This window comes from Osmia lignaria, chromosome 14, assembly GCF_051020975.1.
Source record: "Osmia lignaria lignaria isolate PbOS001 chromosome 14, iyOsmLign1, whole genome shotgun sequence".
In the NCBI taxonomy this organism is placed as follows: domain Eukaryota; kingdom Metazoa; phylum Arthropoda; class Insecta; order Hymenoptera; family Megachilidae; genus Osmia; species Osmia lignaria.
Genome location: NC_135045.1, coordinates 9,137,233 through 9,162,276, shown reverse-complemented (window position 1 = coordinate 9,162,276; position 25,044 = coordinate 9,137,233). Strand labels below are relative to the sequence as shown.

At 32.7% G+C, this 25,044-nt stretch overlaps 6 protein-coding genes across 18 annotated transcripts; 2 read left to right on the top strand and 4 right to left on the bottom strand.

Annotated features, from left to right (window-relative positions):
- Window positions 1-303: 303 nt before the first annotated feature.
- On the top strand, window positions 304-2,190 carry LOC117605731 (solute carrier family 35 member E2A). Its single transcript, XM_034327387.2, has 5 exons — window positions 304-568; window positions 757-1,008; window positions 1,215-1,401; window positions 1,542-1,745; window positions 1,834-2,190. The coding sequence occupies exons 1-5, from the start codon at window positions 304-306 to the stop codon at window positions 2,024-2,026; spliced, it is 1,101 nt and encodes a 366-aa protein (XP_034183278.1). The 3' UTR covers window positions 2,027-2,190.
- A 124-nt stretch (window positions 2,191-2,314) lies between these two features.
- On the bottom strand, window positions 2,315-4,601 carry Cth (Cystathionine gamma-lyase). The gene is made up of 9 exons (XM_034327386.2): window positions 4,335-4,601; window positions 4,221-4,262; window positions 3,959-4,094; window positions 3,553-3,840; window positions 3,348-3,482; window positions 3,136-3,271; window positions 2,913-3,065; window positions 2,665-2,830; window positions 2,315-2,584 (listed from the first exon to the last, which is right to left on the bottom strand). The coding sequence occupies exons 3-9, from the start codon at window positions 4,091-4,093 to the stop codon at window positions 2,443-2,445; spliced, it is 1,155 nt and encodes a 384-aa protein (XP_034183277.1). The 5' UTR covers window position 4,094; window positions 4,221-4,262; window positions 4,335-4,601; the 3' UTR covers window positions 2,315-2,442.
- Window positions 4,602-5,006: 405 nt separating this feature from the next.
- unc-45 (unc-45 myosin chaperone) lies at window positions 5,007-10,845 on the top strand. 10 transcript variants are annotated; one of them, XM_034327377.2, is made up of 8 exons: window positions 5,009-6,296; window positions 6,391-6,517; window positions 6,684-6,759; window positions 7,201-7,431; window positions 7,550-7,986; window positions 8,088-8,417; window positions 8,497-8,937; window positions 9,036-10,823. In XM_034327377.2, the coding sequence occupies exons 5-8, from the start codon at window positions 7,564-7,566 to the stop codon at window positions 10,662-10,664; spliced, it is 2,823 nt and encodes a 940-aa protein (XP_034183268.1). In that variant the 5' UTR covers window positions 5,009-6,296; window positions 6,391-6,517; window positions 6,684-6,759; window positions 7,201-7,431; window positions 7,550-7,563; the 3' UTR covers window positions 10,665-10,823. The 10 variants fall into 10 exon arrangements, with proteins under 10 accessions (XP_034183264.1, XP_076548398.1, XP_034183268.1 ...); XM_076692280.1 differs by having other exon boundaries at window positions 6,935-7,431; XM_076692282.1 differs by adding an exon at window positions 6,935-7,125 and having other exon boundaries at window positions 6,391-6,759.
- A 53-nt stretch (window positions 10,846-10,898) lies between these two features.
- Window positions 10,899-13,559, bottom strand: LOC117605729 (cell division cycle 7-related protein kinase). Of its 2 annotated transcripts, XM_034327383.2 has the most exons (9): window positions 13,035-13,558; window positions 12,871-12,941; window positions 12,580-12,790; window positions 12,374-12,467; window positions 12,146-12,288; window positions 11,966-12,080; window positions 11,556-11,886; window positions 11,314-11,432; window positions 10,901-11,198 (listed from the first exon to the last, which is right to left on the bottom strand). In XM_034327383.2, the coding sequence occupies exons 2-9, from the start codon at window positions 12,908-12,910 to the stop codon at window positions 11,076-11,078; spliced, it is 1,176 nt and encodes a 391-aa protein (XP_034183274.1). In that variant the 5' UTR covers window positions 12,911-12,941; window positions 13,035-13,558; the 3' UTR covers window positions 10,901-11,075. The 2 variants fall into 2 exon arrangements, with proteins under 2 accessions (XP_034183275.1, XP_034183274.1); XM_034327384.2 differs by lacking the exon at window positions 11,314-11,432 and having other exon boundaries at window positions 10,899-11,198; window positions 13,035-13,559.
- Window positions 13,560-13,860: 301 nt separating this feature from the next.
- On the bottom strand, window positions 13,861-19,989 carry Sec24CD (COPII coat complex component secretory 24CD). 2 transcript variants are annotated; one of them, XM_034327372.2, is made up of 16 exons: window positions 19,842-19,989; window positions 19,029-19,277; window positions 18,832-18,956; window positions 18,653-18,752; window positions 17,308-18,587; window positions 17,041-17,236; window positions 16,868-16,983; window positions 16,394-16,804; window positions 16,191-16,317; window positions 15,957-16,117; window positions 15,714-15,893; window positions 15,438-15,639; window positions 15,173-15,367; window positions 14,909-15,100; window positions 14,652-14,845; window positions 13,861-14,577 (listed from the first exon to the last, which is right to left on the bottom strand). In XM_034327372.2, exons 2-16 carry the CDS (start codon window positions 19,267-19,269, stop codon window positions 14,434-14,436), a joined length of 3,864 nt encoding a protein of 1,287 aa, XP_034183263.2. In that variant the 5' UTR covers window positions 19,270-19,277; window positions 19,842-19,989; the 3' UTR covers window positions 13,861-14,433. The 2 variants fall into 2 exon arrangements, with proteins under 2 accessions (XP_034183263.2, XP_034183262.2); XM_034327371.2 differs by having other exon boundaries at window positions 13,864-14,577; window positions 18,653-18,755.
- On the bottom strand, window positions 19,842-22,093 carry LOC117605732 (uncharacterized). 2 transcript variants are annotated; one of them, XM_076692284.1, is made up of 5 exons: window positions 21,334-22,093; window positions 20,853-21,264; window positions 20,671-20,756; window positions 20,343-20,602; window positions 19,842-20,279 (listed from the first exon to the last, which is right to left on the bottom strand). In XM_076692284.1, the coding sequence occupies exons 1-5, from the start codon at window positions 21,401-21,403 to the stop codon at window positions 20,271-20,273; spliced, it is 837 nt and encodes a 278-aa protein (XP_076548399.1). In that variant the 5' UTR covers window positions 21,404-22,093; the 3' UTR covers window positions 19,842-20,270. The 2 variants fall into 2 exon arrangements, with proteins under 2 accessions (XP_076548399.1, XP_034183279.1); XM_034327388.2 differs by having other exon boundaries at window positions 20,671-21,264.
- Window positions 22,094-25,044: the final 2,951 nt, after the last annotated feature.

Genomic DNA, 25,044 nt, shown 5'->3' with positions numbered 1-25,044 from the left:
ACCGCGTATCGCTTCGTGATGCGATAACTATAAGGTTACTATGATTACTCAAGCTGAAAATCGTATACCACTTTTAACACAAAACCACTGTGTAGTTTTTCGAACTATCCGATGTACCGACACTAAAATTCTTGGTACGAATTTAAAAACTTGTGAGAACATAACCTAGTTAACCTTAGAAGAAAACACACGAATGTCAACATTGTGTTAACTGGACGTACTGAAGATGTGATCTCATCGGAAAAGTAGCATTTGTCAAGTTGTACGTAATGTCATAATATTTTATGTAAAAAAGAAAGTGTAATGGAAAATCATTCCGTTCGAATAAATTATGCGCTAACATCTCGCGACACAGAACAACCATTAATACACGATAGCCAAACTAAACAATACGGAGAGAACAGTAAAGACCGTGAAGAAATACTTGTATTAACAAGCGAAGTAAAGGGTGGCTTGTTTTATCCCAGGGCTTTGTTATTTTTAACATTATGGTACTTCTTCAGTGGATGTACTTTGTTTTTGAACAAATACATATTATCTTACATGGAAGGCGATCCTACAATTTTGGGTAAATAAATTTTATATCCGTAATTAAACTAACATAAACCTATTCATTCATTAGTAATTCCTTAAACATATCTATCATTTATAAAAAATGCTTATGTAATTTATATGTTGGTCTTTGAATATAAGATTGTGATTTTAACATTTAGTAAATTTTTGTATGTAATGCTAAATATTCATTTATTTGAGTAGGTGCTTGTCAGATGTTAATGACAGCTGTTTGTGGATTTATACAAATGTATTTTCCATGCGGAATGTACAAAGCAAATCCTAGGTTAATGAGGCCAGCAGGTTTTTATAAGCATATGATATTGGTAGGATGTACAAGATTTACAACTGTAGTACTAGGATTAGTGTCACTCAATTATGTAGCAGTGAGTTTTACAGAAACTATTAAAAGTAGTGCTCCACTTTTTACCGTCCTTATTAGCAGATATTTATTAGGTAAGAATCAATAATTTATGTAATTTATAATTCTATTCTATTTGGTATTAATAATGAAATTTGTTATAAACATTTACATCTGTGATTCATTTAAGTATTATATAGTAAAATATACTTTAATTTAAAAATTTAGTTAGTATAATGTTTATTAAGAAAACTTGATATATCAAATATAATAATTTTAATATTTTTTTTATTTTTTATAGGAGAACATACAGGGTTATATGTAAATTTATCTTTAATACCGGTAATGGGTGGACTTGCTCTATGTTCAGTAAATGAAATCAGTTTTGATCTCAGGGGATTTATTGCTGCTATGGCTACAAATGTAACAGAATGTTTGCAAAATGTATATTCCAAAATGTTAATAAGCGGTGATAATTTTAAGTATACGTAAGTATTATACATATTAATGTGAATCGCAACGTTTAAGCGTTGACGGTCGAGTCCACAATATCGCGTGGTCGGCAGCGAACGAGCTGAACTTGCCTAATATTATTTTATATATTTTTATAACGTTTGTAAAATTACAGACCTGCAGAGCTGCAATTTTATACCAGTATAGCATCAATCGTGGTACAAGTACCAGTTTCAATTTTATTGGTAGATTTAACAACACTTCAACATTCTTTAAGTTTTAAATTATTCACAGCATTTCTCCTGAATGGAGTGTTTTTCCATTTTCAAAGTATCACTGCATATGTACTTATGGATTACATCAGTCCTGTGACACATAGGTGTGTTTTGTTGATTCTGACGAAATATAGTTACACAAATTATTCAAATTTAAAATTTAGTTATTATAAATAATATCTTTTGTTACAGTGTTGCTAATACAGCAAAGAGAGCTTCATTAATTTGGCTTTCAGTTCTGTTGTTTAACAATCCTGTGACTGGTTTATCTGCAATGGGAACATCCTTGGTAATAGCAGGAGTATTATTGTATAATCGAGCACAAGAATATGATAGATTGAACAAAGCAAAATTACGATACACTTCGAAAGTTAATTTACAATAATTTTATATTAGTGTTATTAAGGATTTATAATTACTGAGAATAAATTATTGTATTAAGTGTATTATTCCACGAAAAACTAAAACAAATTTAGTTTTAATTTCTACAATCCAGTATTTTATTAATTATAATAATTTATACTTTCAATTAAAGTAAGACGATGAAAATAAATTTTGCATCCTAGATGCATCTTTTGATAAATAGCTTTAATTGCATATATATGACGATAAAATTAACGTAATCATAAAACATTAGGTTAAATACAAAATACACTGTACAAAAAGAATAAAGTGATGTAAATAATCTTTTAATAAATAAACATATGCATGTACATACATGCTTTATATAACTCTGTGTACATACAAGGTTTATAGCTTCAATAAATAAAATTTGTTTAATGATACCAACATACGTATCTATTAACTAGTATTCAAAGCTTGGTCAAGATCAGCTAAGATATCCCGTTCTGTTTCAAGACCAACGGATAAACGAATTAACTGATCGCTAATACCTAATACTGCTCTAGTTTCTGCAGGAATTGATGAGTGAGTCATGATGGATCTATGCAAAGAATTAAGAAATCAGTAATAGAAAACATACTTACCATATGTCATGATAAATTATTATTATTATTTACTTACGGTAATTCGGCAAGAGACTCATAACCACCAAGTGATTCAGCTAATGTAAATAATTTAAGTGATTTTAAAAATTTTGTAGCATCACCTTTAAGATAGAAAGAAACCATTCCACTATGACCAGAACTTTGTTTAAGAGCAAGTTCATGTTGTGGATGAGATGGAAGATCTATAATCCAATTATTATTTTACAAAAATATATTGCATGTAAAACACAAGGAAAAATGTTCCTGACTTATATAAATACATACATGGATGAATTACTCGTTCTACGCGAGGATGTGATTGTAAAAACTTTGCAACTGCTAACCCATTCTTCATATGCTGTTGCATTCTTAGTTCCAAAGTTTTTAAACTGCGATTAACCATAAAACAGTCAAAAGGGGACGGAACAATGCCCATAGCTGAACCAATTAAAAAACATATATTATTTTTATGCGTATACTATAATTACACTACAATTAAAAATACTACCATTTTGTAAAAATTTAATTCTTTCTGCAAGATCATCCCTATTTGTAACTGCTGCACCCATAATAATATCAGAATGTCCATTCATATATTTGGTCAAAGAATATACAACAATATCTGCTCCTAATTCTAATGGTTTCTACGATAAAACATATATCAGGTATCTAATTTATATATTATGTTGAATTATATTAGGCATGGCAAGCATTATTCACCTGATAATAACATGTGAGAAAAGTATTGTCTATCACTATAATAAGCTCAGGATTTTTTTTCTTCAGTGTTTCAGTAACTGCTTTAATATCAATTAATTTAAGCAAAGGATTAGTTGGTGTCTCCAACCAAATCATCTAAAAAAAAAAGATATAAATGTACGTGTCTATTTACAACATTATGTAAAATTCCAACATTTTTGTGTACCTTTGTATTTGGTTTTATATTGGCTATAACATTATTTACATCTGACATATCAACAAAAGATACTGTAATACTTTGTGAAGATAAACATCTTTGAAAGAAACGATTGGTTCCACCATAAATATCATCTCCAGATATAATATGATCTCCTGCTTTTAATAATGAACATAATACTGTATTAGCACCTAAACCAGATGAAAAAACAAATCCATATTTCCCATTTTCTAAGGTAGCTAAACATGTTTCTAAAACATTTCTTGTAGGATTGCCACTTCTACCATATTCAAACCCCTGAAATATAAAATAATATAAGAAATCATATTATGATTTAATTCATTAATAAACTTTCTTTTTTTATTTTATAGAAATAACTGAAAAAACTTTGTAGTTTTAAAATAAAGAGTCTTACTCTATGTTCTCCAGGTGCATCCTGTTGAAAAGTAGTGGACAATATAATGGGAGGTATTACAGAACAATGCATCCATTGCAAAGGATCTTGTCCAGCATGTATAGCTTTTGTAGCAAAACCTTCTTCTTTTGCCATACTAAAATATATTTAAAATCGTCACTTTTTGCATGTGAAAAATTAATTTCTCAATAATTAAAGCTTTAAGTACTTTTAGTTAATTCTATAAATGTTCATTTTGAAGAAATAGAATAATATTACTTACTTCAATTAAAAAATCTGCAAATCGAAACAAATTCACCTATACCTAAAATAATATGAGCCAAAAATAAGTCACAGAAGTTGGATGATTTAAAAGTTATATAAGTTTCTAAATTACTGATAACACGCTCTGTTCTTGACGTGTATTTGAATCTCTATTTAACAATACACGTGGCAGCATCTTTAACTTCAAGTAGTGACATTGCGGCCGCAGTAAGAAACAGAACCTAAACGAGTGTCGGAGTGTCGGTCACTGTCAGTCACTGACGCGCGAAAGTTATACAAATAAACAATTTAAATAACAATAATTTGATTAATAAACAATTATAACATTAAAAATAGTAATTAAATAAATTTTAATAGAATAATTAAACAGTTTTGCAATATACCCACGCGAAAATGTAAAGAAATAAACAATTTAAATAGATATAACAATAATTTTATTAATAAACAATTGTAAAATATAAAATAATAATTAAACAAATATTAACAAATATCAGATAGAAATAGTTAAATGTAACCAGCCCCGGAACCGGTGAAGCGGAACGTCATGCTTGATTGGGCGCACCGGTACCCAATTGTCAACAGCTCGACGAAGAACGACCTGGAGACTGGAGAGAGGCAAGAGAGGTCAAATCTAGTCAGTCTTATCGCGACCGCCGAGGGGTGCAGATCTACGCTGACAATGAGTTGCATTGAACTTGTCGCAGTAAAGTTGGCCACGCATTCACTCACCGACGCGGCATGAATGCGTTAGTGAATTTGTAGCCAACTTCACTGCGACAAGTTCAATGCAATTCATACTAACCATACATATACCCCTATTTTATTTTCTGCGTTCATTTAATTTGCTGTATTTATCTTTTTAAATCGCGTGTGCATCCGTTATATCCTTGATTCCTTTACATCTCTGCTGTCCTTATGTCACTGCATTCCTTACATCACAGTATCCTTTACATCCTTGAAATGACGCTTTCGGCGTTAGTAACAGCGCCCCTTAGTGGCGAAAAAAGGAACTAAATTACGAACAAATTTAGCGCCTCTAGCGGCAAAAATGTGAACTAAAATCTCGACCTCCAGTCAGCGCCATCTGGGGGCGAAAAAAGGAACTAAACCATGCCGAGATTTTGGCCTCCTAGCGGGAAAAACGCGAACTAAAATCTCGACCTCGGGTCAGCGCCATCTGGGGGCGAAAAAAGGAACTAAACCATGCCGAGATTTTGGCCTCCTAGCTGGAAAAACGCGAACTAAAATCTCGACCTCGAGTCAGCGCCACCTGGGGACGAAAAAAGGAACTAAACCATGCCGAGATTTTGGCCCTCTAGCGGGAAAAATGCGAACTAAAATTCGAACCTCGGGTCAGCGCCTTCTGGCGGTAAAAATCGCAACCAAATTTGGAACGAGATGTAAGGGGATACAAGCATGTAAGGGATGCAGGGATGTAAGGAATGCAGGAACACAAGGAATGTTGGGATATAAGAAGTGCTGAGATGTAAGGGGTGCAGACATACAAAGGATATGAGGATACAGTGATTTGGGAATAGTCCTTGCAAGGTCCATGAAAAGAATGAAAAAAATAAATAACTGCAAAGAGAAGCCTTGGTCCATAAAGAGTAGGAATAGGATAAAGTGGGAAGGGTGGTCCTCGCGAGGCCCATAAAGAGAAATAAAATAATAAATAATTAGGAAGCGTGGATTTATTCCATAAAGGAGAATAAAATAATTAATAACTGAAAAGGATGGACTTTAGTCCATAAGGAACGATACAATAAATAATAAAGTAACTGGAAGAAGTGAGGCGGGGCTCATACGGAAGGATAAAATAATAAATGAATGGGGTGGTCGGCTGAGGTTTAGAAGAGAGATAAAATCATAAATTTTATTCCTCTTTGATGAGCTTGTTAATAAGCGGAAAAAATAAATAAAGTAAATTAAATAAACTCCGAAGGGAAATTAGAATTACCCCAGGATGATATCATGTCGGTATGCAGCGAGGAGTCACCATTCGCGATCCCTGACACCCCGGATGCCATTATGACGATATGCAAACTCAGGCAAACCAAGTACACCCAGATCACAAGTAAGTAGAAATGAGATTAGGTATATTATTATATTTTCTTCTTTCAATGTTTTATGCTCAAATCGTAGAACACAAATTTCGTCTATCTGTGTAGGTATATACATAAGTACATCATCCCTTGGGGACTCGTTTTGTTCTATCCGCCCCAAAGAATGGCGCTCTGGTCTCTATTTGGACATACGATTCGCAAAAATGTTTATATTACGAATAAATTGATGCAGGTGAGTCCGATCCGCCATTTTCTTCACCGTTGACAGACATATATTTCAATATTTTATAACTTTTTGACAATTTGGATAATATAAAGACTAGCGCGCCATTCTTTAATCTCAAATTTTGTTGCATTCTGTTCAGTAATGACGACGTAATTTGTGTTAAACGTTCTAGGGATTTTTCTAGGATCTGTTGGTAAAGTTTTCGACGCTCGCATCACCTTAAATAAATAACTCACAAATGAAATTGGGTAAATTAAATAATAACTCAATTGCTTTTTTCAAATGATTTATTTATCAAAATGCATGAAGTGAATACAAGTTTGTCAAACAATTACAATAATAATAATTGCTCAGTTTTGTGTTGCTTTTGACTGGTTTAAAAAAAAAATAGAATCAAAGGGAGTGAAAATTGGGTCTTTCCAGATGTCTGTTTGAGGTGCGGTAAAAGAATGACTGGTAAAACAGGCACGATTATCATACTGGCTGTGCTCTCTGCATGCAGATCTAATCTCATCTGGGAGTGTCTGGGACCCCCTAAATCGTTACCCTCGAGAACAAAAGCATGTTCGGTTCTTTTGTATCTGTAGTCACTGTTATAAGCTGGAAAACAACATGTATATAAACACATATATATATATGTATAATGTGTATTTACTAAAAGTAGTCCATCACGTCCAAACTCATTTTAGCGCAGAGGTTTTATTTTTATCCGATCGCTGAGGCGAACAGTTTAAAATAAACTTGCAACAATCTAGTAACGTCTGGACAGTTCTATTCGTCTTTTTAATACGATGTGGAAGCGGCATCAGCCTCAGTATCGCATTACGGTTTGTCGAAGGAGTAACTGGTAATTCAACTCTTCGCGTGTAAATCTTCAATACATTAAGAAAATTAATATAATATATCATATTCATTATTTAGTAAGTATTTTATTATAGTTGTTCATACTCCTGTTAAGTTTTGTTTATTTAAATGTTAAATAAAGATTATGATTATCTCATGATCAATGTGGATTGATTTATTACAATAATTTTTCAGTTAAAGAATCCATCATGACAAAAACAACAAACCTGAGTGCACGTGAATGGAAGGAAAAAGGCAATGAGGAATTTAATAAAGCAAATTGGTCGGAAGCTTTAAGTTGTTATACAAATGCACTGAAGCTTACGAATGAAGATAATTCTGAGAAAGCAATATATTATAAGAATCGTGCTGCTGCGTATCTCAAACAGGAAGAATATAATAAAGCAATTAAAGATTGTGATGAGGCTCTTAAGATATGTCCAAATGATCCTAAAGCATTGTTTCGCAGATGTCAGGCATTAGATGCACTAGAAAGATTTGAGGAAGCATATCGTGATGCAAGATACATTATTTCAGCAGATCCTGGTAATAAAGCAATTCAACCTATTGCTGCGAGACTGCATGAAATTGTTCAAGAAAGATATAGACAAAACTCTCGTGTTAGTGCCAAGGTTTGTATATCAATATTAATTACATAATCTAATTGGATTAATTATAAAATGTACATGAAAAATATTGGAATAATTGTATTCATGATTACATATTTATGTAGGTATCCCAAATGATGAATATAGCTTTTGAAATGAAAGGAGACAATGAAAAACGAGAACAAGCAATGAACAATTTACTTGTTCTTGCCCGAGAAAGAGCAGGGGCAGAAGTGATGTTTAATGATGGAATTGTTTCTCAAATAACTAAGACCCTTAAACTTGAGAAGAATGAAGAAATAATAACGATTGCTATTCGAATAATTGCAGAATTATGTAAAGATAATATCAATATAACTGAGATTATTATAAAAGATATAGGTATACCCTGGTATTTAGAGATGATTAATAGTAAAGTTTTAGAAAGGGTAAATGCTGCTCAGTACTGTTTACAGGTCAGTATATCTACTGAATATAAACATTTATTATTATCATACTTAGAAATTCATAACTGAATTTAAAATGATGTTACAGACTGTACTCAATAGTTACAGTGGAATGGATAACAAACCAGATTCAAAACCAAATCAAGAATTATGTGAGAAATATAATAAGGAAATTGATACCATCTTATCCTGTTTATTGTACAGTATAACGAGTAGAACAATTTCTGGATTAGCTAGAGATGCAATTATAGAACTTATAATGCGCAATATTCATTATACTGCATTAAATTGGGCAGAACGTTTGGTCGAACTTCGTGGTTTACAACGTTTAATGGAAGTAGCAAGTGAGCTTGAAGAATACAAATATGAATCTGCTATGGACATCACCCCATCTACTAGAACTGTAACCAGCGTTTGTTTGGCAAGAATTTATGAAAATATGTATTATGATGCAGCAAAAGAGAAATTCAGAAATGCTATTGATGAATACATTAAAGACAAATTACTTACCCCAGATATAGAATCTAAGGTAAACGATACATTACTTGTAATGTAATATTTGATTAGAAATTCTATTATGAAAATGATATATTTATCATACATTTTTTTATTATACTTTTTAAACAGGTTCGCATTGTAGTTGCAATAACAACATTATTACTTGGTCCACTGGATGTTGGAAACACTGTAATTGCCAAAGAAGGTATTTTAGAAATGATACTAGTTATGGCCGGTACAGATGATATATTGCAACAGAAGGTTGCTTGTGAATGTATCGTAGCTGCTGCATCAAAGAAAGATAAAGCAACAGCGATTATAAACCAAGGCGTGAATATATTAAAGAAATTGTATCAATCTAAAGACGATTCGATTAAAGTACGTGCTTTGGTAGGATTGTGTAAGTTAGGTAGTTCGGGTGGTACAGACGCCACAATAAGACCATTTGCCGACGGCGCAACAAAGAAATTAGCCGAAGCTTGTAGAAGATTCTTAATTAACCCTAAAAAACAAAAGGATATGAGAAAATGGGCAGTGGAAGGATTATCTTATCTCACGTTTGATGCTGAGGTGAAAGAGAAATTAATTGAAGATAAAGAAGCGATTCAAGCAATGATTGAAGTTGCTAAAACCGGAGATCAGTCTGTAGTTTATGGTGTTGTTACAACATTAGTAAATTTATGCAACGCTTATGATAAACAGGAACTTATACCAGAAATGATAGAATTGGCTAAATTTGCAAAACATCATATACCAGAAGAACATGAACTTGATGATGTAGACTTTGTAAACAAGAGAATAATCACCCTAGCTAAAGCTGGGGTAACAAGTGCGTTGGTTGCGCTTTCTAAAACGGAAAGTCAAAATAGTAAGGAACTAATAGCACGTGTTTTCAATGCAATTTGCAGTCAACATGAAGTACGAGGAATCGTCGTTCAACAAGGTGGAGCAAAGGCACTATTGCCATTAGCTTTAGATGGAACAGACAGAGGAAAGAAACAAGCATCACAAGCTCTTGCGCGTTTAGGAATTACGATAAACCCAGAAGTTGCATTTCCTGGGCAGAGAATAATGGAAGTAGTACGGCCATTCATAAATCTTTTAAATCCAGAATGTTCTGCGCTTGAAAACTTCGAAGCTTTAATGGCTTTGTGTAATTTAGCTGGTGTTAATGATAGTGTTAGAAAACGAATTTTGAAAGAAGGAGGTTTCCAGAAAATTGAAACTTACATGTATGAAGATCATGAAATGTTGAAACGTGCATCCGTTCAAGTTATAAATAATTTAATGATGTGCGAAGACACTTTAAAATATTATGAACAAGAAAACGACAGAGTTAAATATTTGGTGATTCTCTGCGAGGATGAAGATTTAGAAACAAGCATGGCAGCAGCAGGAGCCTTAGCAGTGCTAACATCATGCAGCGTAAAATCTTGTATAAAAATATTTGATTCGAAGGATTGGTGTGAATCGTTACGTTATTTACTTGCTAATCCAAATGTTGATTTACAACATAGAGGAGTTGTAATTGTTTATAATATGATTAAAAGCATGAAAGATGTTGCGGCAAGACTAATTGAAACTGATATCATGGAAATTTTAATGGCTTTAACAAAGAGTGATACTGTAGAGAATAAAAAAGTAAAGGAGCTAGCTGCCGAAGCATTAGAAGCTGCAACAAAATGGGAGCTCATTAGGAAAAATGCAGATGATGAACAGATACCAGAAAATTCGAATACTTTGGAAAATGTTGAATAAATATCTGTATATGCTAAGTTAGGTATTCTATGAAATGTGAAATGTACTTAACAATAATTATATTTTACGCGACAAAGTGCCTTGTCTTTCGTAGTAAATAGCATCACTAAAAGACTAAATATTGAAGTATTTTTCGTTTTAGATATAGTTAAATTATAAAAATATTGCATTTATTAACAACTTTATATTATACAACATTGTTACATAACATTATAAAATTATTTATTTAATGTTTGAAGGCCTAAACTATTTATTTTGTATAAATAATTATGTATTATATATGACCGTATACAGGAATATGTATATACAAATTTCATAATGTGCAATTTGTTTCAGTAAATTTGTACAATGTTGTTTTAATATACCTTTTCCCCATTAATCTGTTAAAAACCAGGATTAGGGTTATTTTCATTACAATTTTAAAAATGGATGATTTAAAGCTTCATCTGCAGTAAAACGTGTTTTGTAATCTAAATCCAACAGTCTTAATAAAAGGTGATAAGCTTCTTTTGGAAATTGATCGCCTGATGATACCTTAAGACATTTAATAAACATTACTTAATACATGCTTTTAATTATCGTTATTTATATAATTTTGTTGTTTTAATTTTTAATGACATTTAAAAATAAATGATAAATTAAAAAATACCTTTTCGTAAAAATTATGGTTTCTATTATTTAATAAATTCTTATTTCTTTTTTGTAATTTCTGACATAAGGACACAATATCAATTCCTGGTATATCTTCACTAAAGATAATTTTTTTTCCTGAATTGGCAAACAAAACGTTTAAAATATGAAAAATAAATAGAATTTTAAAATAAAACAAAAGAAAAGAAAGAAAATGAAGTGCCTTACAAGATGACCATAATAAAGAGTTGCATTTTATACCTAATTTGTGTGCACACTGTTGCATCTTCTGAGATCCAAATACAGTTGTTATTTCTGCTAAAGCTGTACAATCGTCTGGAGAATGAAAAAATGGTTGAGTACCACTAAGAATGCACAGCATCATTACTCCACTTGCCCAAATATCAATCGCTGGTGTTTGTGAAAGATGCTTCAATAAAACTTCAGGAGCACGAAATCCTGGAGTACCCGCTCTTGGAGCCGTCTGGTCTGGTCTTGATGTACACAATGAACAAACTTTTGGTTTTCCAAAACAATAACATTTCTCTCCAGTAACCTTTTTTCTACTACTTAGAGAAAAATTAAAATCGTTCTAGAAACAAAAATATTTGACAAAATAATAAGTATTGTCTCGTAGAATTATATATTGTATTACTGTAAATAATTAATACTTCGTCTGATCGTTTCCGCTTAAGCGAATGTACTGCAGAATTAGCCGATTTATGATTTTTAGGTTTTTCTTCTGGTATGTATTCTTGTGCTAATCCAAAATCAACTAATAAGTATCTGTCAATAAATAAAAATATATATTAAATGTATATTATGTACCATAATAATTTATTTATATTCACCTTTTATTGCACCGATCATATAAAAAATTACTGGGTTTCACATCTCTATGTATAATATTAAATTGATGAACCCTTCTTAATGCAGTCAATAACGCTATCATATAATCTTTAGTTTCCTGAACAGTCAAATCTTGTACATATTCCTTTTTAAAATTATTAATAAACAATTAAATTTTTGGTTTAAAATTATTTAGAATGAATTGAAATATGAATATAAAAGCATTTTACCGAGAATTTATCATGTCGCATATATGGCATTACAAAAATTACTGTTTCAAAATTTCGTAAACATAATTCTAATCCAACCACATAATCTTTTCCTCTAAAACAAGAATTTCATTAATTTTTCTTATATTTTAAATCTTATATGTATGTTTATATGCATATAGTATATATTTAATTATATTACAATTAATACTTTAAATTTCTATTACCCTATCTGTTGCATACATTGTAATTCTCGTTCAATCTTTTCTGGATGTCGAGTAGGAACTAAATGTTTTAATGCAAATTTTTTAGAACCATCAGAAGACTTTAAAGTAGCTAAAAACACAGAACTGAAAGTCCCTTCACCAACTTTTCCATGCACATGAAATAAATCTTTAATTAATGGAATTGTACTTTTAATGGCAGCATTGTTATCTTCTGAAATTATTATATTACATTAAATTCTACTTCCTTTTTATTATAATGAAGTTTTTACAAATAAAATATAAACTTCTTACTGTTGTCATTATCCTCTTGCATTTGAGTCTTTTCCTCCATAATTACAATATATTAAACGACGTGCATAATTCTATAAACATATCAAAATTTTCTAATTAATTACTTTAACAAATTATTAATCTTATCATTCATCATTTGCATTAAGTCTTATGTATACACTAACCTATCACAACTGTCAGATATTGGCGTCATTTTAAACGCTCAAATCATGAATCTTAAGACTGGACCACTGATAATATACATATCAGTGGACTGGACATGCCTGTATTTTCGAGGGACCCAGGCACCCCCAGGTTATTATAGGTCTGCAGATACATAAGCACAGCCGGTATGACAATCATGCCTGTTTTACCAGTCCCTCTTTCACCACACCTCGGACTGACAAGCATAAAGATACAGTTTTGAGTCGCTTCTATGCTTTTTCTAGAAATCTAAATATGAGTAGTCCTAACGACCCCACAGGTTTTGCGGGCGAAGCCGTTATGTCTATACCGCAGTTCACCAGAGTCTATAACTGCGACGCGCAGGTTGGAAGATGGTGGGGGAACGCAGCGAGCTCTCTGCTAATCGCTTTCCACTTCGTTTGGGAGTATCGCCAATCAGGGCGAAGATGCGCACTGGAGAAGCGCGAAGAACGAAAACTGGTATTTTCGCAGTTATGGACTCTGGTGAACTGCGGTATAGTGTTGAGTGGATCGCCCTTTCTTTCCTGCTTGCCTACGCTCTGTCCGTATTGGGGCGGTCCTGGCACATGACATCTTCACAGACCGTAGCGACTGCAGATCCAATAATAAGATTGGATATATTTTTGTAGCTAAAATATGGCAACTCTTTCAGATAAAAAAAAATATTTTTATATATACGTACTTTTCCAAATGTTTATTTGCGCAGATGTATGTTGTACTTCATTATTTACATGAATAATTAAAATTGAGTATTACAAACTGAATGCATTTGTGAAACATATACAATATTTATCACTTATCGGTCATAATAGCGCTATATTTAAAATTGAAGATGAAAAATAAGAATAACTTGTTTTACTGTTGATTTAAAGCATTTTAGAATTCATAATATGTAATAAAATAACATACATGTAATTTTTATTGCGAAACGCTATTCAATTAACACAGAATATCATTTTAATATATAAATTTATAATGGTTTAGTACATTTTTATTATTTAATTTAGCATAATAATAATATTAATGAGCTAGTTAAAATAAAAAGTAATAATACAATTTTACGTTTACAATTATTTGTGTATAAATCACTGTGTCAGTGAGTGAACCTGGATGTTTTCTTCCTTTTTCGCGGAATGATTCGTTACTTTATAAAGTTTGTCCTTTTCAATAGGTATCATGTTATAAATGTACGTTAGTTTGACTTCACATTTTTTTTCTTAAAGTGCAACCAAATATATGCACAATTTCTGATCCCCATCGTGTTTCGAATGAGTTTCATTTAATAATCTAATTGATCCTTGATATACATTTCAATAGCCACGAACATGTAGCATGCTAAAATTCCAACACAAGGTAACTGATTGCTTTAAGATTCAATTATTGGCTAAGAAGTGTTCTTATTTCTTTGTGCATGTGGCAAAGAAAATCGACGTAACTTGGACTTCCATCATTTCCTCTGTCTTCGATTAAGAAATGACGCAAAACCATTTCAAGTTTTTCACGTTGTCTCACTATAGTTAACTAAACAGAAGTATTCAAAAATATTGATAAATGATTAAATTAATGATACACTTAATACTTTTCCAACTACTCACCCTCATACACCGATGCCTTTCCACGCGTACACGATTGACAATATCTGTGATTCGTTTATTCAATGGTGTATCTAATATTGGCAGTGCGGTACGATCTGTATCAACTTGAACTACTGATGGAACACCGAATACTGCCTGCACCCATTGCGGAGAGAGTGCTAGGCCTAGCCACAGGAACATGTGGACACTGTTTTCTAAATTAAGAGAAGAAAAATGTGATTAACAAAATAACAAATGGGAATGAATGACGTATTTACCTAGTAAGTACGCGCCGTCATCGGTAAACTTGTCAATGGAGCAGCGCAACATTTGGGGCAATTCTGTATCTTGCGGATCGACATCGTGTAAAGGAAGTAATCTTGGATAAATATATACAACGGATATTGAAATGGGCATAGTTGCAACTGCTTGCATAACAAAAGATCTATCATCAATAGTCATATCAGCACCTGTAAAATTTAATTCAAGTTGTTAGGATTATAGTTATAAACGTGGATAAACGGAATGCAAAATAGTTTTACCTCCAGATATTGCATCATTCTTTAATAACGAATTGATATAAAGTGGTAGCAATTTCATACATTCTGGTAATATTAATTGGCCTGCGCTGGATGGAGAAGCGCAATGTTTCCGGTACGCGCCTAGCATATTTGCACATCTTGCAACTAAGTTGTCTTTAACAGTTTTCGGAGTCGATTCAATTAGTTTGAAAACACCTAATAAACATAATAAATTTTAATTTATGATACTTAAAATTTATTATTAAATATAAATAATTTATCATACTTTGTTTGGAGAAGTAATTAATGATCGCATCCAAGTCGCATGCTCGGTACAATTCAGCCATTTGAGAAGAAGTTTTTAAACTAAGATTAATGATACGCAATCTTCTGACTCCGCCGCATGAAGTATACAACAAAGCTGCTTGAATATATACACCTTCATCATCAGTTAATTTATCATCATGTTTTACTTCTACAGCAACAGCCTGAAATATTTGATATTAAAATATACCATCACATTTAAAGAGTATTAAAATGAAAATATTTTAGATTATTTCACCTTATTGCAATCTATACTAGCTAATTCCATATCCGTCGTATTGGACATAAAGAAATGTCCGTAGAAGTCAGTTGCTCGAACACCAGTAGACGTACGTACACGCATAATCGCATCAAATGCAATTGGTCTACTAATGTTATTAATAACATCTGCAATTAAGCGGTCACCGTCTATATCAGCCTGAAACATAAGAATATTTAGAATAATATATTTCCTAATTGCATGTATTGTAGTGTTTGTTACCTGGAAATATGTATATTTATAAACTTCTCCACCAGTTAGTCTGCAAATTTGACCTATTGTTGCAACGTCTACGTACGAGTTATTAAAGATAAATAAATCTACAGAACATCCCGCGCCAACACATTCTTGGCCTAAGTTATTATAGACATTATTTTGTGGTGCTGAAAGAATTTATTTCACATAATATCTTGTTTAAAGAACGCATGTATAAATAATATCATATAAACAATTTACCTAGCACGGTTTTTTCTTTCTCTGTTCCAAGAACTTTACGATCATCACGGTTTTTCAGTTTACCGGGAGCTTCAGCGATTGGTAAAGATGAATGAAAAACCAATAATTTTCCAGCACAGTCTGAAGCCTTGAATGTCAAAATTCCAACTCAGTAATGTTTTATATTATATATTATTTAAAGAATCTTTAAACATTAAACATACTTTTAATGCTTCTAATCCAGCTTGTATCGCAGGAGCGAGAATTGTTTCTGTTTCTCGAGTATCCGCAAACATTGTCGGTATCTGCGTCATTAAACTATCAATAACAGCTTCGCTTTCTTCAACGTCGCATAAGAATCCATCAAGAAGTGGCATAAATACATCTTGTACATCTCCCACAACCATCATTTGTGGTTGAGCAAGGCAAGGGTTAATATTGTAAAAATGCACTGTATTATTGTACGTTATAAATCCTACTTTCATGTTTGATTTTGTTTGACCAGCATCGACAGGCAGATGCCGTAAAATTGATTTCATTTGCGCACACAAGAGATTGATTAAACCGGACTTAACTGTGTTGTATGATACATCGATCACGAATACAAAAGCTGGTGATTTTGGGAAAGTATTGTTCTAAAAATGAATAATCCATATGAAATTGTTATTGTTAATTTGATTTATTAATATGTGCTTTACCTTGCAATAATCCTGGGTAGCAACATACTCGTACGTTCCTAACATTAATTCCGGCCTCTCATAGCGGTCCATGCGTTGACCAGTGTGATCCAAATGTTGGAAATATTCCGATGGAACTAAATTGATAAGATATGATAGTTGTTGCCAAAAATGATAGAAGTATCAATCTTTACCTTCCGTTGTTGCTTTACAGAACATGCATTGGAATCTTCTGCCAGCATCGATGAACTGCATAAATGGACTCATGTATGCTTTACATCGTACGCAACGAACTGGACCAATCTCACCCATATCCACAATAGGTGGTTCGTACTCGCTTTCCGCAACACGAGCCATTGGACTTATTATTAGACCAAACGGAACATTCGTCTACGATAAAAAATATTGCTTTGATTACATGAAAGTGAATTAATGGCTCTTATATAAGATGCTCAATTTACTTGTTTTATAATATCTGCTGTCGTAGGAACAGTATACATAGTAGATCTGATATATCTAGGGGACGCATTTCCTTGATCCTGCGTCACATATTTTGTAGTTACTAATGGCGGGACCAGTCCCTTTTGGTTTGTGACAAATACACCACCTCTGACACGCTGATCATCTTGCATTACTTGAATTGGGCTTGGCATTTGTTCAGGGTCTAAACGTTTAGCTTGCTGTGGTTGAATACCCGGCTGATATCCACCTGCAACTCCCGGTGTACCACCTTGATACACACCTCTTTGGGCATTATACATATCGTTATTATAGCTTTGATATCCTGTATGTTGGTAGCCCGGCATCGCGCCGGGTGGACTACGATTGAGTCCTAGAGGACTTCCCATAGTTTGACCGTGCATTGGAGGTCCAGAAGCATATTGTTTCTGACCTGTTTGTGGCATATTTGCACCAGAATTCATCATTTGTCCTACATGTTGACCACCTAACGGGGGTTGCAGTTGTGGACCAGATAAATTCTGCTGTCCTAATAATGGCGGTCTGCTGTAACTTTGTTGATTTGTTAATGGGGGTGGAGCAACACTTTGTTGACCCAACATGGGAGGTGGATGTACGTTTTGTTGATTCATTGGTGGTAAACTGGATAAATTAGACGTGGGCATATTTGATTCCGAGTAAGAATGACCCGGTTTTTGCTGCCCTTGTAAAGAAGAATATTGTTGTCCCGGTAAAGGTGGTGGTGGAAGCGAAGAACCAGATAAAGATGGTTGTCCTGGTAAAGGTGGGCCTGATAAATTTTGCTTTGACATAGATGGGGCAGGTAAGTTGTGCTGTCCAGGTGGTCCTTGCATAAATGCATTGCTATGGCCTTGTTGGCCGGACAATGGAGGTCCAGATAAGTTTGCTTGTCCTGGCATTGGTGGGTTAGAAAGATTTTGTTGCCCAGATAAAGGTAAACTAGACATATTCTGCTGTCCTTGTAACGGTAGGGTTGCAGATCTTTGCCCCACTGGTGGTCTTGGAAAGTTTGAATGTCCAGGAGATGTATCAGTAACATTCATTTGTCCAGATTGATGTTGATTTGAAGAAGACAATCCAGTATTGAACATCTGTTCGGATGATAAAGTTTGTCCAGAATAATATTGACCAGAAGTAGACATTGTGGAATGCCCTGAAAATGGAAGACTCATGGACTGTGGTGTGGTATTTTTTGAGGCTGGTCTTTGTTGCTGCATATCTTGTCCTGCTTTTCCACTAGGATCAGTCTGTCCAGTAGAACCTATCACAAGAAAATACATATGTTATTAACAATGATATCTATTTATCAAATATTTGTATACTTACCAGCTACTGATGTATCTAATGCATTATTAAAACCATTAATATTTGAAGGTGTAGATACCACTGGACTAGTTTTTCCAGGTAAGGGTGGTGGAGCATAATTCTGCTATTCATTAAATAATACCAAAATTAATATATGAAATATTTTTTTAAATATTATGACTACTATTAACTTCAATTACCACTGATGGTGGTCTTTGTTGATCTCCCAAGGACATATTCGTCATCTGATTAACTATATTATTCTGATTTGGCAAAGGTGTTGTCATATGTGGATTATTTGTAGCTGATTCATATTGAGTGTTTCCTAAAAAGAAATTATATTGTCATCAACATGAATATATTCAATGGAAAATGAAATAAAAGCAAATCTTAATACCTTCTGTTTGTATATTATTCATATAATATGGAACTTGAGACTGGTGTAAATTACTTAAAGGAGGTCCTTGCATTGGTTTTTGAGAAGCATATGTTTGTGAATTCATAGGAGATCCTTTTAACATATTTGGAGCGATGTTAGAATTTACTTCTCCATATGGAGATGAAGTTGGAGGACCAGGAAAATAGCCAGATGGTTGTTGTGACTGTTGCTGTTGTTGTTGTAAGTATTGTGGATTCATGTTTTATTCTAAAAACAAAAAAAGAATATTAATCAAACAATTTTGCATGATTTGTTTAAAAAAAAAACAAATATTTTGAAGAACTTTATTCTTTTGAAAAATTTGATTAACATAGATACATAACCAACCAATATACCTACATGTAAGAAAATTAATAATCATTGCAAAAAATATATAAAAGAAGTATTTTACAAAACATAATATATTTATCAATTTATAAATGTTTCCAGTGTATGAAGTAAAATCATACAAAACTATATACAATATACTCTTCACTATACATAGAAATATATAAATTAAAAATACAAGACTAAAATATGCTGCAAACTGACAGACAGAAGATAACCTATACAAAATCAGCTGTACGATTTTCGTGCATTGTATCATTTTCCGATTGAATGTAAAATTTATGTGTTAATTATTTAACGACAATGATTCTATATAGTAAATTAACACTAAATGTTGCTTAAGTATCGTAGAAAGGTACAAGCCATTTTGCATACAGTGACATTAACAATTTAGTCCGTCGAACAATAAAATCGACAAATACTTACAAAATACAAATTACTTACGTTGTAATGTTAAATGTATTTGAACCATAACAAAAGTTAATATTTCCACAAATGTTTACACTAAATGAAGAAAATGTATATACTTCGCTGCAACAGTGACTGCTGCCGATGCCACGTAAGGTGGCATTGCGCATGCGCTTGGTGCACGCTGACGAGACACGTCATGATAAAAAATTAGAACATTGTAAAAGGGAAATTTAAATAAAAATTCGACCATATTTTGTTCTAATTTGCTTTTTATATTCAAGAAGGAATTAGAGAAACAATCAAATGAATCATAATTGTTAAGTAATCGCTGGAACATCTACGTCTGAGAAAGAAAATAAAACTGTGCTTCATAACGTTTTAGTTAACCAGTTGGTATCCTTGTAAGCGCATAATTTAAATAGGTTACATGTTTCAAATTTTAAACTACATATCATAAGTTATTTACGCATACTGTAAAAATAAAATTCAATATTAGAAAAGCTAAATTATATAATGTAAGATTTTGAAAGTTACCTCCACTGTTAAAACCTGATGAATGTGGATCATACACACGAGTTTCGTTAAATCAAGAATACCCCATAATAAACTTAATACTGTATCAATTGCATGTACTGAATCGTTACTTTCATAGTAGATGATACTAATGTGTAAACAGACATATACAATATACATCATCGTTAGTATTCTAAATCGAAATTCATATATTTCGTTTAGGAGCGATACTGCTTTACGCAATTTAAATCGAAGTACTTTTAATAGTTTGAATCTGGAAACTAAATTTGAATCTAAATAATCTGTTTTCACAAAATACAACATATAATAAGATTTATTGAAAACATACCGTTATTTACATCAGATGATTCAGAGATGGAGCCCAAACTTTTCCCTTTTGTGATGATATTTAAAATCATATTTATCTCTTTGAATCTGAATCGGATTTTATCAATAAGTATAACGAATGAACATAGTATTATACTATTGATAAAATCAGGTATATGCTCTACTATCCACATAAGAACATACATGTAATTTGAATCATTATCTACGAATCCGTAGTAATCCATTAGATTGAAAAGGATTGTTATGAGTATTGTGTTGATAAGTAGTAAGACATCGTTTCTCATGCACAATAGATAATCAATTTCTGTATTAAAAAATTTCATGTTTTTATCAACGTTGTCTATTTGTTTGAACACTCGTCTTAATTTTGAACTTTGACGTATGCTTAAGATCATAATTAGCGGTAGTGAAATTGTGCTTGTGTAGTATCGAATTCGTTTTACCGTGATTGTCGTATTTATGCTAATAAGAGTTTTAAACATATCACTTGCATACTTATGTACTTCGAAAAAAAGGACGAAATAAATTATTAGCAGTACAATTTGATATATGTAATTCAGAAATAAATATTTGAAAAATTTTACGGGATATAAACCTAAAACAAAAAATATAATTAAAAATCAGAATTTGAATTATATTTTAAGAGAAACAAATTGTTATTTACCTAAAAGCTTTGTTATGGCCAATAATAGCCAAGATTCTTCATATACGTTGGAAGGGTGAAAAAGTTTCATGGCTATTTCTTTTCACATTAGAATTACGACTACATAAATTCATATGGTCCCGTATTGTGTTACTTGCATGCATTAAATTTGTCAATAATTTCAATTGCATGTCAAGTAATATTGAATAATTAATTAAGGTGATGCGAGCGTCGAGGCCGAACTTCGAATTCCGCGTCGGTAAAACAGTCAACGTTTCATCGAAAATTAGGTCGAACAGAAACTGATTTAAGCGCCACCTCAATTATCGCATGCGATCAAACAACTTCGTTCTTCCTAAATTCCATATTTTGTGATTTTCTTTTTATTTTATTTTTGACCGATTTCGAAAAGAAGGAGGTAATTAGTCATTTGTAATTAGTCAAAAATCATACAAGTTCCTTTTTCAGGAACTATAAAATTACTATAGTTATACGTTCTATATGGTAATATTGCAATCCCGAAAATACTTTTCTGAATTTAAACTATTGTTTCCCAATTAAAAAATATATAAATCTTTTTATAGTAGCTCTTAGCTTGATATCGCTTTCTAAAAGTTATCTTCAGAAAACGATATCAATTACCAGGTCACACCACGTGGAGGTGGCTACGTTAGTGACCCACCCTAAAATCATAAGAACGTGAAACCATTCAAAACAGACAACATAAAATAAAAATTTAAACAATACAATCTTGAAATAGAAAATAAAATTAACATCCTAATATCAGAAACAATTGAGAAAATAATAATAATTTAACAATAAAATGCTGTAACGGAAAACATAATTATTAGGACTAGATATACAATAACGTGAAACCATTCAAAACAGACAACATAAAACAAAAATTTAAACAATACAATCTTGAAATAGAAAATAGAATTAACATCCTAATATCAGAAACAATTGAGAAAATAACAATTCAACAATAAAATGCTGAAATAGAAAACATAATTAACATCATAATTTCTGTAACAATTAACAAAATAACAATTCAACAATAAAATGCTGAAATAGAAAATATAATTAACATCCTAATATCAGAAACAATTGAGAAAATAACAATTCAACAATAAAATGCTGAAATAGAAAACATAATTAACATCATAATTTCTGTAACAATTAACAAAATAACAATTCAACAATAAAATGCTGAAATAGAAAATATAATTAACATCCTAATATCAGAAACAATTGAGAAAATAACAATTCAACAATAAAATGCTGAAATAGAAAATATAATTAACAGCATAATTTCAGTAACAGTTCAAAAATAATTCAACAATAAAATGCTGAAATAGAAAATATAATTAACATCATAATTTCGATTACAATTAAAATGAAAAATGCCGACAACAGAAAATATAATTACCACTACAATCTCAGAGTATGTTTTAAATAAATAGAACATAATTAAAATAAGAACATGAAATATAATTGATGTGCAAATCAATAAGAAAAGAATAATTTATTTCAATAAAGCAACAAACGAAAAAGAAATAGGGGAAATAAAATCGCGAGTTGACCATTCAACGAGCTGGATATTGAACTCGTCAAATTTCGAGTTCAATACGTCCTGGACGGTATTATTCATACCGTTCAAGGAAAAACACAAAAAATGAAAAAACAAATTAGCGAGCATAGTGACAGAATGACTGTCCATCCGAAGATGGAGAGCCATTAGTAGTTCCCCTCTTCTGGGCAAATTTTGCCGGGGCTCTTCAGCATATAGCCTCTTCTTTCTTCGGCGATAGCCTCACAAAAATCACTCGCGAAAATTTTACGTTTGCTCAGACATTTGTAAAAACGTAACACGTAAACGAGCAACGATCCCTTGAATCGCTACTCGCATACCTGCACAATTTTTGCAAATGTCCAAGCACAAAACACTTTTTAATTTCACTTCACTTCACTTCACTGCACTTTCACTTTAATATTTCATTTTTGTAATCGGGTCTAGTACCACAACTACGACTTACAAACTAATAAGGCTTGGCCTTGAAAAAATCAAGAGAGAATGCTAAATTAATTAATTGATAAAGTAATTAAATTGCATTTTCATCTTTTCTCTTGATTTTTAGTTTCCCAACCCCAGATACAAGCTTCTCACGTATTAGAGGAGAATACGAAGAGAAACATGAAAGCTTGCTCTGGCCCTGCCTACTTATAAACTAAATTCAATCACACCAGAAGTAAACTACCTGCCTGCCTATCGCTATATTTAAAAAAGGGCAAAAATCATTCTCACAAAAATCCACTCCACGGTTCTCATACAACCACCCGGGTGCAAAAATGCCTACACCTAGAGAGAACGTCCCGGGACGCCTCCGACACCCGAGTTCAATTCAACTTTCACACTCTAATAAAATCATACCTTTTTGCTGAAATCGAATGACAAATAATAGTGAACATTATGCTAAAGCAATACATTTCATTTTCGTATTCTATTGAATTATCTAATGTAAAAATTTTTCAATTTATTCTTGATAAGTATTTTGCAATGTTATAGTAAGTTAAGATTGTTAATAAACGATACAAATCCCACATCCTAACCACACACACACATGTGGAACTTCTATCGTGGTTCACTATTGGTTCACTACTTTTGTCAGTCGCCAAAATGTATTACACTTAAAACTAAACCTTGTCCACCGCCCTCCATCCACGCGAGTACATCTAAGTACCCGAATGAGCTTTGGGCATAAAAATGAACAAGGCCAAAGGTATTTTCACCTACCAGTTTTCTTCATGTGTGCTGAAATGCCTGAGCTAAAACGTATGATTAGCAAAAACTAAAGATGATATTCTCACTTTATTAAAAGTAACAATATCGGCGAAATTTCACGGCTCCGATTTAGCATATGGGATGGCCCCCACAGGGGGTTTTATTTTTAATAAAAGTGACTCGACTTTGCAAATATAAAGCTTGAAGAGCAAATACAGAAAAGCAAAATTGAGCAACTATGACATAAAACATGGTGCACTGCTAATATCAGTTGGCAACGGAGGTTCTTAGGCCCCCTGGACTTGCGCCCGACGCTACATACCACCCACCCCGCCTAGAACAGGGTGCACCCCTTCGCTAAGAGCGCTACCCGCCCGCCCAACACGTTGCATCCAACGGTGTCAGATTGACGGACGCCCATAGTATAGACAAAAGGACTGCAGTTTATTAAATGGAACATATGGATGTGCGCCACATTCTAAACTGCGCCTTGAAAGGCCTAGTAATGCATGGGTATATCTCCCAGAGATGGTGTTCACGGTCTTATGCCGCGGAATCCTTGTAACTAATTTGATTAATTAAATAAAACATTGAGTTTAAAAACCAAAAGGATTCCCACCGAATACTAGTAAGTGCATCGTCATAGTTACTCTCGCGCTGGAAATTTTTCGCAACACTAATTAAAATAGAAAATCCTGATCTAGCAACATGACTAAAGAGGAGCTTTAAATTATGCTTGAAGAGCAAATACTGAAAAGCAAAATTGAGCAAATATGAGTCAACATTCGTCCACTGCTAATATCAGCTGGCAACGGAGGTTCTTAGGCCCCCTGGACTAGCGCCCGACGCTACATACCACCCACCCCGCCTGTTTAAGGCTCTAGGCCCAGGCAGGGTGCACCCCTTCGCTAAAAGGGCTACCCACCCATCGAACACGTTGCATCCAACGA